The following is a 12,966-nucleotide window of genomic DNA, read 5'->3' as shown; positions in this document are numbered from 1 at the left end:
TCACTAAGGGCAAAAGTTTCCTCCTGTCTAACCTATCAATGCCCCTCATAATCTTGTACACATCAATCATGTCCCCCTCAGCCTTCTCTGCTCCAAGGAAAACAACTATAGCCTTTTCAGTCTCTCTTCATAGCTGAAATGCTCCAGCCCAGGAAACATCCTGGTGAATCTCCTCTGCACCCTCTCCAGTACAATCACATCCTTCCTATAGTGTGGTGACCAGAACTGTACGCAGTACTCCAGCTGTGGCCTAAGTAGCGTTTTATACAGCTCCATCATAACCTTCCTGCTCTTACATTCTATGCGTCGGCTAATAAAGGCAAGTCTCCCCTATGCCTTCCTAACCACCATATCTACCTGTGCTGCCGCCTTCAGTGATCTATGGCAAGTACACCAAGGTCCTTTCTGTACTTCCTAGGGTCCTACCATCCATTGTATATTCCCTTGCTTTGTTAGTCCTCCCAAAATGCATTACCTCACACTTTTCAGGATTAAATTCCATTTGCCACTGCTCTGCCCACCTTACCAGCCCCATCTATATCGTCCTGTAATCTAAGGATTTCCTCCTCACTATTTACGACACCAATTTTCGTGTCATCTGCGAACTTACTTTGCAATTCAATGCTAACTTGTTCCCTCGATTCCCTGCAAGACCAACGATCTGTCTATCCCAGCCTTAAATGTATTCAATGTTGGAGCATCCATGACCCTCTGGGGTAGAGAATTCCAAAGATTCACAACCCTTTAAGTGAAGTAATTTCTCCTCATCTCAGTCCTGAATGATCGGCCTCTTATCCTGAGACTGTGCCCCTGTGTTCTAGATTCCCCGACCAGTGGGGACGATCTCTCAGCTTCTACCCTATCAAACCATGTTTCATGTTACAGTTGTATAGGACTTTGGTTCGGCCACATTTGGAATACTGCGTACAGTTCTGGTCGCCACATTACCAAAAGGATGTGGATGCTTTGGAGAGGGTGCAGAGGAGGTTCACCAGGATGTTGCCTGGTATGGAGGGCGCTAGCTATGAAGAGAGGTTGAGTAGATTAGGATTATTTTCATTAGAAAGACGGAGGTTGAGGGGGGACCTGATTGAGGTGTACAAAATCATGAGAGGTATAGACAGGGTGGATAGCAAGAGGCTTTTTCCCAGAGTGGGGGATTCAATTACTGGAGGACGCGAGTTCAAAGTGAAAGGGGAAAAGTTTAGGGGGGATATGCGTGGAAAGTTCTTTACGCAGAGGGTGGTGGGTGCCTGGAACGCGTTGCCAGCGGAGGTGGTAGATGCGGGCACGATGGCGTCTTTTAAGATGTATCTAGACAGATACATGAATGGGCAGGAAGAAAAGAGATACAGAACCTTAGAAAATAGGCGACATGTTTAGAGAGAGGATCTGGATCGGCGCAGGCTTGGAGGGCCGAAGGGCCTGTTCCTGTGCTGTAATTATCTTTGTTCTTTGTTCTTTAAACCCTTTCAGAATCTTGTATGTCTCACTTAGATCACCTCTCATTCTTCTAAACTCCAAAGAATAGAGGCCCAATTTACTCAGCCTCTCAGCATAGGACAACCCCCTCATCTCAGGGACCAATTGAGTAAATCTTTGCTGCTTCCAGTGCAAGTATATCCTTTCTTAAATGTGGAGACCAAAACTGCACACAGTATTCCAGGTGTAGTCTCAACAAAACCCTGTACAATTTTAGTAAGATTTCTTTATTCCTGTACTCCAATCCCTTTGCAATAAAGGCCAACATGCCATTTGCCTTCCTAATAGCTTGCTGCACCTGCATGTTAACTTTCTGCGTTCCTTGTATGAGTACCCCCAAGTCTCTCTGAACATCAACACTTACTAATTTCACACCTTGTAAAAATATTCTGCTTTTCTATTTTTATGACCAAAGTGAACAACTTCACACTTCCCTACATTATACTCTATTTTCCATCTGGGCTGGGAAGCAGGAGATCCATGGTCTGTGGTCAGACAATCTGCCGCTTGCTCATCATTGCCAGCTAACAGGATGAGGGTGAGCTGGGAGTTGAGACAGGGCAGAAGGCAGGAACATGCCGTCATCCTGAATGTTCTCACAATGCTGGGTGTTACAGACCCCGTGATGTGGAGAATCATCTCCTCCATAGCGCTCAGGAGATGTCGGACTCCTTGTTTCCCACCAGTTCTGCTTTGCTCACTTCTATTGTGTGCCACCTTGTCCTGCAAGTGAGAGGCCAGAATGTCAGTGATTGTGTTGCACTGTGTTTTGGTGATATGCCTGCCATAGCTGAATAGCTGGAGGTATGTTGAGGCAGTGAGAGGTGGATGTGAAGCTGGCAGCATTGGTAAGTGTGTGAGGGTGAGGGGGAGTATCTGGATGTTAAGTGTGAGTCCTGATTGTCATGTTGTGCTGCTGGGTGAGTGATGGGCGTGTGTTATCTTGAGCAGTGTGAGAGGCTGATGTTGTGGTGGGTTGGTGATGTCATGTGAAGATGAAGAAGGTGAAATGACCACCTGCATGAGGTCATTAGACTTCTTCTGATACTGCTGGCAGGCCCTCGGGTCCAGATCTCCCGAGCTGACCTTCCTGGCCACTTGCTCCCACTCCCTTCTGAGGGTGGTCCTTGAGGGACTCCTGGCCCCCAGTGGGACCAAGCCCACCAGAACCATGATTGCCACCATCACTGTATCTGTTACAATGCATCCCTCTGACTGCCCTGGTACTCAGTTTCCAAGAATTTCCATTGCAGCAATCTTTGTTCCTTTAAGAGACAGCCTACCTTTAAGAAGAGCAGGCAGCCTGTATCATGTGATCAGCAATCAATGTTGTTGGGCCTCCGGCTGTGTGCAGTGTTAGCTTGGCGATGCACCAACTAGCATCACAATCATTTAGATGAGTGGGTACCTGAATTTTGTGTGTTACCCACCTCAATCTGAACGGGCACAGACATGTCACAAATTGTGACCCCCCTCCATGCCAAAAAATGGGGGCAAATGAATTTCTAGCCCAAAGTGTTCTTGGAGGACATAGAATCTTCTAGTCATTGGATAAAAGCAAGGTTTTTGATAAAATGGCACAAACTTGTCAGAAATACAGAATGTCAGGGTGAGGGGTGGGGGAGGGGTGTGCAGAGGGAGACAGAGAGGGAGGCTGGCGAAAGAGAGATGGAGGGGGACAGGGAGTGGGGGCAGACGGAGAGACCGGGAGTGGGGGCAGACAGAGAGACAGGGAGTGGGGGCAGACAGAGAGACAGGGAGTGGGGGCAGACAGAGAGACAGGGAGTGGGGGCAGACAGAGAGACAGGGAGTGGGGGCAGACAGAGAGACAGGGAGTGGGGCATACAGAGAGACAGAGAGTGGGGGCAGACAGGGAGTCAGGGAGAGGGGGCAGACAGGGAGAGGGGGCAGACAGGGAGAGGGGGCAGACAGAGAGAGGGGGCAGACAGAGAGACAGGGAGTGGGGGCAGACAGGGAGTTGGGGCAGGCAGGGAGTGGGGGCAGACAGGGAGAGGGGGCAGACAGAGAGACAGGGAGTGGGGGCAGACAGGGAGTCGGGGCAGACAGGGGGAGGGGGCAGACAGAGAGACAGGGAGAGGGGGCAGACAGAGAGACAGGGAGTGGGGGCAGACAGGGAGTCGGGGCAGACAGGGAGAGGGGGCAGACAGAGAGACAGGGAGTGGGGGCAGACAGAGAGACAGGGAGTGGGGGCAGACAGAGAGTCAGGGAGTGGGGGCAGACAGAGAGTCAGGGAGTGGGGGCAGACAGGGAGTGGGGGCAGACAGGGAGTGGGGGCAGACAGAGAGACAGGGAGTGGGGGCAGGCAGGATGTGGGGGCAGACAGAGAGACAGGGAGTGGGGGCAGACAGAGAGACAGGGAGTGGGGGCAGACAGAGAGACAGGGAGTGAGGGCAGACAGAGAGACAGGGAGTGGGGGCAGACAGAGAGACAGGGAGTGGGGGCAGACAGAGAGACAGGGAGTGGGGGCAGACAGAGAGACAGGGAGTGGGGGCAGACAGAGAGACAGGGAGAGGGGGCAGACAGAGACAGGGGAGGAAGGACGATGGGTATAGACTGGGACATAGAGAGACACAGACTACCCTTACTTGGATCAACTGTATGCTACTGATTATCTCTTTGGCCTCCTTGTCTCGAGAGACAATGGGTAAGCGCCTGGAGGTGGTCAGTGGTTTGTGAAGCAGTGCCTGGAGTGGCTATAAAGGCCAATTCTAGAGTGACAGACTCTTCCACAGGTGCTGCAGATAAAATTGTTTGTCGGGGCTGTTACACAGTTGGCTCTCCCCTTGCGCTTCTGTCTTTTTTCCTGCCAACAGCTAAGTCTCTTCGACTCGCCTACTGATCAAACGAAATAATATTGCACCTAGTGTTACTGCATGTAGTGTTACTGAACCTAGTGTTCACGATGTACTTGTGGAGTACAGGCTTTGCCCGACATGTTAGACACTCATGAATTTGTGATCCTTTAAATCTGCCTCCTCCATCATCCCTCATACTGCATGTTGTCCGTGACTGAACTGAAATTCAATTACCAGGATTGGAGCTGATCCCATTGGTCTTGATTCATTAAATTGGGTGTTTCCTTGTCGTTAGTTTACTTTGTAATTCGGCATTGTTTCCTGGGCAGTGTTGCCATGGTGAAGGGGCAGCAGATCTGCTTTGAATAGGAACAATATCAGTCTGTGATCCTGCCTCCCTCCAACTGATAGCATTGATAACTCAGCACAGCCAACTGGAGACTGTGTGTAGTCATTAAATTCAGCCAAGGGTGGCCCACAATCACCATGAGTCAGAATTCTCTGGAAAAACCTCTCTCAAGCATAGAAACCATTAACAGCAAGTGTGAATGGAAAGCTGAGCTTCTGTGTGAGGACACTAGGGTGCCACCCCTGTAGCACATTAACAGTAATTTCAGCTTCTGTGATTGGTTTGAAAGTGGTTACTGCTCTGTTACAGCTTGTTCATTCAGCCTATCTCTTCATATGCCCCTTTTCAGGCCCTGACAGCCACTCAGGTGAATGTAAAGGATCCCATGGCACTATTCAAAGGAGAGCAGGGAGTCCTAGCCAATATTCATCCTTAAATCAACAACAACCTGCATTTATATAGTGCCTTTAATGTAGTGAAACATCCCAAGGCACTTCACAGGAGCATTGTCGAGCAGAATTTGATTCCAAGTCATATAAGGAGACATTAGAACAGATGACCAAAATCTTGATCAAAAACACTAGTTTTAAGAAACGTCATAAAATGGAAAGGTTCAGGGAGGGAATTCCAGAGCTTAGAGCCTAGACAGCTAGAGCCTGGCAGCTGCCAATCAAACCATCTAGTCATTTATTTCATTGCTGTTTGTGGGATCTTGCTGTGCATAAATTGGCTGCCACATTTCCCACATTACAACGGTGACTGCACTTCAAAAGTACTTCATTGGCTGTAAAGCGTTTTCGGACACCCTGAGGTTTGTACATTCCACTTGTCGGTGGGGGTGTGTTTTTATTTTGTCTCTCTTCACCCAACCAACTGTCTACAGACACTGGAGACCTGTCCCCATTCAGATCAAGGTGTGCAACACAAATAATGTGTGTACCCAACTCGACTGAATGATTGTGACTCTAGTTGGTGCATCTGCAACCTTGCTCTCAGCTCCATAACGCTGCCGGTGAGTCTCAGCACACAGCAGGAGAGCCTGGCAGCATTGTATGAAGACGATGTGGTACAGGAAGCCTGCTCTTTCTGAAAGGCAAGCTGTACCTTAAAGGGAAGCTGCACAAAATGATTGCTGCAATGGAAATTCTTGGAAAGTGAACACCAGGGCATATGGAGGATCCATAGTGATGGATGCAGGGCTGGAAGCATTAGTGATGCAGGTTGTCAGGTGGAGAGACGCCATGGTCCCATTTGGGGGGCCAGGAGACCCACAAGGACCACCCTCAGAAGGGAGTGGGAGCAGGTGGCCAGGAAGGTCAACTCTTCGAGTTGGGGCCTGAGTGCCACAAGAAGTTGGGGCGGCACAGTGGCGCAGTGGTTAGCACCGCAGCCTCACAGCTCCAGTGACCCGGGTTCAATTCTGGGTACTGCCTGTGTGGAGTTTGCAAGTTCTCCCTGTGTCTGCGTGGGTTTCCTCCGGGTGCTCCGGTTTCCTCCCACATGCCAAAGACTTGCAGGTTGATAGGTTAATTGGCCATTATAAATTGTCACTAGTATAGGTAGGTGGTAGGGAAATATAGGGACAGGTGGGGATGTGGTAGGAATATGGGATTAGTGTAGGATTAGTATAAATGGGTGGTTGATGGTCGGCACAGACTCGGTGGGCCTAAGGGCCTGTTTCAGTGCTGTATCTCTAAACTGAAGTCTAATGGCCTCACACAGGTGGTTGATGTCAGTGAATGCACCTTCACATATCACCAGCCTCTCCTGCTGCTCAATGCAACACATCCCCTCAGGAGTGAGTTCAATATAGCACAAGATTATAAGCTGGGAGAGAGCTAGACAGGTGGTGAAGTTTAGGGAAGGAATTCCAGAGCATGAGGCCCCAGACCCTTGGGATTGTGAGCTGTGTCCTGGCAGGATCGTGAATCCAGGGTGATTTATTCACCTGGAAATCTGTATTCCTGATGGTAACGGAGCTAATTGCAAATCGCACCCTTTCACTTTGATCTTTGTGGTGGTTAATTACAATGATCCTCCTTTACTTCCAGTGTAAATTGAAAAGAACCATGTTGCGAACTCAAAGTATGGTCATTAAGTGACAGTGACGGTATTACTTTCAATGTTCACTTTCGGTATTTGCTGATGTGGGCCTGTTATATTTGCGTGCAGTTTTTTGTTTAACAGGTTGCAATAAAATCAATCCGGAAAGACCGAATCAAGGACGAGCAGGACATGGTGCACATCAGACGGGAGATTGAGATCATGTCATCACTAAATCATCCCCATATAATCAGCATCTATGAAGGTTTGTGTCTTTACTCAATTTGCTGGTTTGTCTATGGCATTGATACAGGTTCCATGAGCATTGTGTGCCTTTGTTACAGAAACAAGGGTCCCGACAGTTATGGGAAGGGAGTGGGGAGCATGGTTGCGGGGGAAACTTGTAAAACCATTGGGGATGGTCCCCAGCAACTGGGAAAGATGGCGGGCTGTTGTGGGGAGGGGTAGTCGGAGCAGCAATTGGGAGGGAGGGGGAAGCAGGAAAGAATGTGGGGCAGTAAGGGGAGTAGGAGAGATCATGGGGAAATCGGAGGAATAGGAGCAATCGTGGGGAAATGAGGGGAGTGGGAAAGATTGAGGGAATGAGAGAGGGGGCACTGGGACAGATTGAGGGGAGTGATAGAGGAGGCACTGGGAGAGATTGAGGGGAGTGATAGAGGGGGCACTGGGAGAGATTGAGGGAGTGATAGAGGAGGCACTGGGAGAGATTGAGGGGAGTGATAGAGGAGGCACTGGGAGAGATTGAGGGGAGTGATAGAGGGGGCACTGGGAGAGATTGAGGGGAGTGATAGAGGAGGCACTGGGAGAGATTGAGGGAGTGATAGAGGCACTGGGAGAGATTGAGGGGAGTGATAGAGGAGGCACTGGGAGAGATTGAGGGAGTGATAGAGGGGGCACTGGGAGAGATTGAGGGGAGTGATAGAGGGGGCACTGGGAGAGATTGAGGGGAGTGATAGAGGGGGCACTGGGAGACATTGAGAGGAGTGATAGAGGCACTGGGAGAGATTGAGGGGAGTGATAGAGGAGGCACTGGGAGAGATTGAGGGAGTGATAGAGGGGGCACTGGGAGAGATTGAGGGAGTGATAGAGGGGGCACTGGGAGAGATTGAGGGGAGTGATAGAGGGGGCACTGGGAGAGATTGAGGAAGTGATAGAGGGGGCACTGGGAGAGATTGAGGGAGTGATAGAGGGGGCACTGGGAGAGATTGAGGAAGTGATAGAGGGGGCACTGGGAGAGATTGAGGGAGTGATAGAGGGGGCACTGGGAGAGATTGAGGGAGTGATAGAGGAGGCACTGGGAGAGATTGAGGGAGTGATAGAGGAGGCACTGGGAGAGATTGAGGGGAGTGATAGAGGAGGCACTGGGAGAGATTGAGGGGAGTGATAGAGGGGGCACTGGGAGAGATTGAGGGGAGTGATAGAGGGGGCACTGGGAGAGATTGAGGGGAGTGATAGAGGAGGCACTGGGAGAGATTGAGGGAGTGATTGTGGGGCCACCGGGAGAGATTGAGGGAGTGATAGAGGGGGCACTGGGAGAGATTGAGGGAGTGATAGAGGGGGCACTGGGAGAGATTGAGGGGAGTGATAGAGGAGGCACTTGGAGAGATTGAGGGAGTGATAGAGGGGGCACCGGGAGAGATTGAGGGGAGTGATAGAGGGGGCACTTGGAGAGATTGAGGGAGTGATAGAGGGGGCACCGGGAGAGATTGAGGGGAGAGATAGAGGGGGCACCGGGAGAGATTGAGGGGAGAGATAGAGGGGGCACCGGGAGAGATTGAGGGGAGAGATAGAGGGGGCACCGGGAGAGATTGAGGGGAGTGATAGAGGAGGCACTGGGAGAGATTGAGGGGAGTGATAGAGGAGGCACTGGGAGAGATTGAGGAAGTGATAGAGGGGGCACTGGGAGAGATTGAGGGGAGTGATAGAGGGGGCACCGGGAGAGATTGAGGAAGTGATAGAGGGGGCACCGGGAGAGATTGAGGGGAGTGATAGAGGGGGCACCGGGAGTGATAGAAGGGGCACTGGGAGAGATTGAGGGAGTGATAGAGGGGGCACCGGGAGAGATTGAGGGGAGTGATAGAGGAGGCACCGGGAGTGATAGAAGGGGCACTGGGAGAGATTGAGGGAGTGATAGAGGGGGCACTGGGAGAGATTGAGGGAGTGATCGTGGGGGCACCGGGAGAGATTGAGGGAGTGATTGAGGGGGCACCGGGAGAGATTGAGGGAGTGATCGTGGGGGCACCGGGAGAGATTGAGGGGAGTGATAGAGGAGGCACCGGGAGTGATAGAAGGGGCACTGGGAGAGATTGAGGGAGTGATTGAGGGGGCACCGGGAGAGATTGAGGGAGTGATCGTGGGGGCACCGGGAGAGATTGAGGGAGTGATAGAGGGGGCACCGGGAGAGATTGAGGAAGTGATAGAGGGGGCACCGGGAGAGATTGAGGGGAGTGATAGAGGGGGCACCGGGAGTGATAGAAGGGGCACTGGGAGAGATTGAGGGAGTGATAGAGGGGGCACCGGGAGAGATTGAGGGGAGTGATAGAGGAGGCACCGGGAGTGATAGAAGGGGCACTGGGAGAGATTGAGGGAGTGATAGAGGGGGCACTGGGAGAGATTGAGGGAGTGATAGAGGGGGCACTGGGAGAGATTGAGGGAGTGATCGTGGGGGCACCGGGAGAGATTGAGGGAGTGATCGTGGGGGCACCGGGAGAGATTGAGGGAGTGATTGAGGGGGCACCGGGAGAGATTGAGGGAGTGATCGTGGGGGTACCGGGCGAGATTGAGGGAGTGATAGAGGGGGCACTGGGAGAGATTGAGGGAGTGATTGAGGGGGCACCGGGAGAGATTGAGGGAGTGATCGTGGGGGTACCGGGCGAGATTGAGGGAGTGATAGAGGGGGCACTGGGAGTGATTGTACCTCTACTTAAAAAGAGAGCGAGGGATAGACCAAATAATTACAGACCAGTCAGTCTAACCTCAGTAATGGGCAAATTATTGGAATCTATTCTGAGAGACAGGATAAACTGTCACTTAGAAAGGAACAGATTAATCATGGATAGTCAGCATGGACTTGTTAAGGGAAGATCTTGTTTGACCAACTTGGTCAAATTTTTTGAAGAAGTAACAAGGAAGATAGTCGGCACAGACTCGGTGGGCCGAAGGGCCTGTTTCAGTGCTGTATCTCTAAATAAAATAAAAATAAATAGATGAGGGTAGTGCAGTTGATGTGGTCTACCTGGATTTTAGCAAGGCTTTTGACAAGGTCCCACATGGCAGACTGGTTAAAAAAATAAAATCCCATGGGATCCAGAGAAATGCAGCAAGGTGGATACAAAATTGGCTCAGTGGCAGGAAACAAAGGGTAATTATTGACGCCTGTTTTAGCAACTGGAGGGCAATATGTAGTGGTGTTCCACAGGGCTCAGAACTGTGTCCCCTGCTTTTTTTTATTTAGAGATACAGCACCAAAACAGGCCCTTCGGCCCACCGAGTCTGTGCCGACCATCAACCACCCATTTATACTAATCCTACCCTAAATCCATATTCCTACCACATCCCCATCTGTCCCTATATTTCCCTACCACCTACCTATACTAGGGGCAATTTATAATGGCCAATTTACCTATCAACCTGCAAGTCTTTGGCATGTGGGAGGAAACCGGAGCACCCGGAGGAAACCCACGCAGACACAGGGAGAACTTGCAAACTCCACACAGGCAGTGCCTGGAATTGAACCCAGGTCGCTGGAGCTGTGAGGCTGCGGTGCTAACCACTGCGCCACCCTTTTTTTTGTGGTATATATTAACGATTTGGACGTAAATGTAGGGGACATGATCAAGAAGTTTGCGGACGACACAAAGATTGGCCGTGTGGTAGATAGCGAGGAGGATAGCTGTAGACTGCACGAAGATATTGATGATCTGGTCAGATGGGCAGAAAAGTGGCAAATGGAATTCAACTTGCAGAAGTGTGAGGTGATGCATTTGGGGAGGTCAAACAAGGCAAAGAAATACACAATTAATGGGAAAATACTGAGAAGTGTAGAGGAAGTGAGGGGCCTTGGAGTGAATGTCCACCGATCCCTGAAGGTAGCAGGACAGGTCAATAAGGTGGTTAAGAAGGCATATGGAATCCTTTGTTCTATTAGCTGAGGTATAGAATATAGAGCAGGGAGGTTATACTGGAACTGTATAACTCATTGGTTAGGCCACAACTTGAGTACTGTGTGCAGTTCTGGTCACCTCATTACAGAAAGGATGTAATTACACTCGAGAGGGTACAGAGGATTTACGAGGATGTTGCCAGGACTGGAAAAATGCAGCTATGAGGAAATATTTGATAGTCTGCGGTTTGTTCTCCTTGGAACAGAGAAGGCTGAGGTGAGATCTGATTGAAATGTACAAAATTTTGAGGGGCCTGGATGTGGTGGAGGTGAAGGGTCTGTTCACCTTAGCAGAGGGATCAGTGATGAGGGGGTCATAGATTTAAAGTGATTAGTAGAAAAATTAGAGGGGAGATGAAGAAAAACTTTTTCACCCAGAGGGTGGTGATGGTCTGGAACTCACTGCCTGAAAGGGTAGTTGAGGCAGAAACCCTCAACTCATTTAAAAGGAGTCTGGATATGCACCTCAAATGCCGTAAGCTGCAGGGCCACAGACTAAATGCTGGAAGGTGGGATTAGAATAGGTGGATTGTTTCTCAGCCGGCACAGACACAGTGGTCCAAGTGGCCTCTTTTTGTACCTTAAACTTTCTATGATTCTATGATTGAGGGCAGTGATAGAGGGGGCATTGGGAGAGATTGAGGGAGTGATAGAGGGGGCATTGGGAGAGATTGAGGGAGTGATAGAGGGGGCATTGGGAGAGATTGAGGGAGTGATAGAGGGGGCATTGGGAGAGATTGAGGGAGTGATAGAGGGGGCATTGGGAGAGATTGAGGGAGTGATAGAGGGGGCATTGGGAGAGATTGAGGGAGTGATAGAGGGGGCATTGGGAGAGATTGAGGGAGTGATAGAGGGGGCATTGGGAGAGATTGAGGGAGTGATAGAGGGGGCATTGGGAGAGATTGAGGGGAGTGATAGAGGGGGCATTGGGAGAGATTGAGGGAGTGATAGAGGGGGCATTGGGAGAGATTGAGGGAGTGATAGAGGGGGCATTGGGAGAGATTGAGGGAGTGATAGAGGGGGCATTGGGAGAGATTGAGGGAGTGATTGAGGGGCACTGGGAGTGATTGAGGGGCACTGGGAGTGATTGAGGGGGCACTGGGAGTGATAGAGGGGGTACTGGGAGAGATTGAGGGAGTGATAGAGGGGGCATTGGGAGAGATTGAGGGAGTGATAGAGGGGGCACTGGGAGTGATTGAGGGGCACTGGGAGTGATTGAGGGGGCACTGGGAGTGATTGAGGGGGCACTGGGAGTGATAGAGGGGGCACTGGGAGTGATTGAGGGGCACTGGGAGTGATTGAGGGGGCACTGGGAGTGATAGAGGGGGCACTGGGAGTGATTGAGGGAGTAATAGAGGGGGCACTGGGAGTGATTGAGGGGGCACTGGGAGTGATAGAGGGGGCACTGGGAGAGATTGTGGGAGTGATAGAGGGGGCACTGGGAGAGATTGTGGGAGTGATAGAGGGGGCACTGGGAGTGATTGAGGGAGTGATAGAGGGGACACTGGGAGAGATTGTGGGAGTGATAGAGGGGGCACTGGGAGTGATAGAGGGGCACTGGGAGTGATAGAGGGGCACTGGGAGTGATAGAGGGGGCACTGGGAGTGATTGAGGGGGCACTGGGAGTGATTGAGGGAGTAATAGAGGGGGCACTGGGAGAGATTGTGGGAGTGATAGAGGGGGCACTGGGAGTGATAGAGGGGAAGAAGGCTCGGGTCACACATTGGTTGGGAGAGTTCAGCTGAACAGAGTTGTTTGAGGGGCCGGGAATGGTTGGCGAGGCAGGGGGATGTTGGGGAGGTGCAGTTGTTCCTCCTGCCACAAACCTGCTGGATTGACCCGCACTGTCTCCATTTCAGTGCCGTGTTCCCCAGGCCCAGCAAAACCCAGCCAGCGTTAAATTTACATCAGGCTCCCAAATGCACTGTGGGAGCTGCAGTTGAATATTATAATGAGGTGAGCCGCCTCTCGAGCTTCCGACACAGACACGTCTCATAACCCACCACTGTAAAAATAGCAACAGAAATACACACAATGGATTGCAGTCACGTTACACGATTTTAAATTTTTAACATCCCACTCCTCCATCCTCC

General features: G+C 51.0%; 1 protein-coding gene across 1 annotated transcript in view; it reads left to right on the top strand.

Annotated features, from left to right (window-relative positions):
* The window catches only part of nuak1b (NUAK family, SNF1-like kinase, 1b), a 158,265-nt gene that overhangs the window by 59,751 nt on the left and 85,548 nt on the right, over positions 1 to 12,966 (top strand). The window contains exon 2 of the mRNA XM_068058748.1: positions 6,835 to 6,955. Within this exon, the coding sequence (XP_067914849.1) occupies positions 6,835 to 6,955 (121 nt within the window). The remainder of the gene's footprint in view (positions 1 to 6,834; positions 6,956 to 12,966) is intronic.

Source organism: Heterodontus francisci, chromosome 27 (genome assembly GCF_036365525.1).
Source record: "Heterodontus francisci isolate sHetFra1 chromosome 27, sHetFra1.hap1, whole genome shotgun sequence".
Classification (NCBI taxonomy): Eukaryota; Metazoa; Chordata; class Chondrichthyes; order Heterodontiformes; family Heterodontidae; genus Heterodontus; species Heterodontus francisci.
This window is presented reverse-complemented; position numbering and strand designations above follow the sequence as displayed.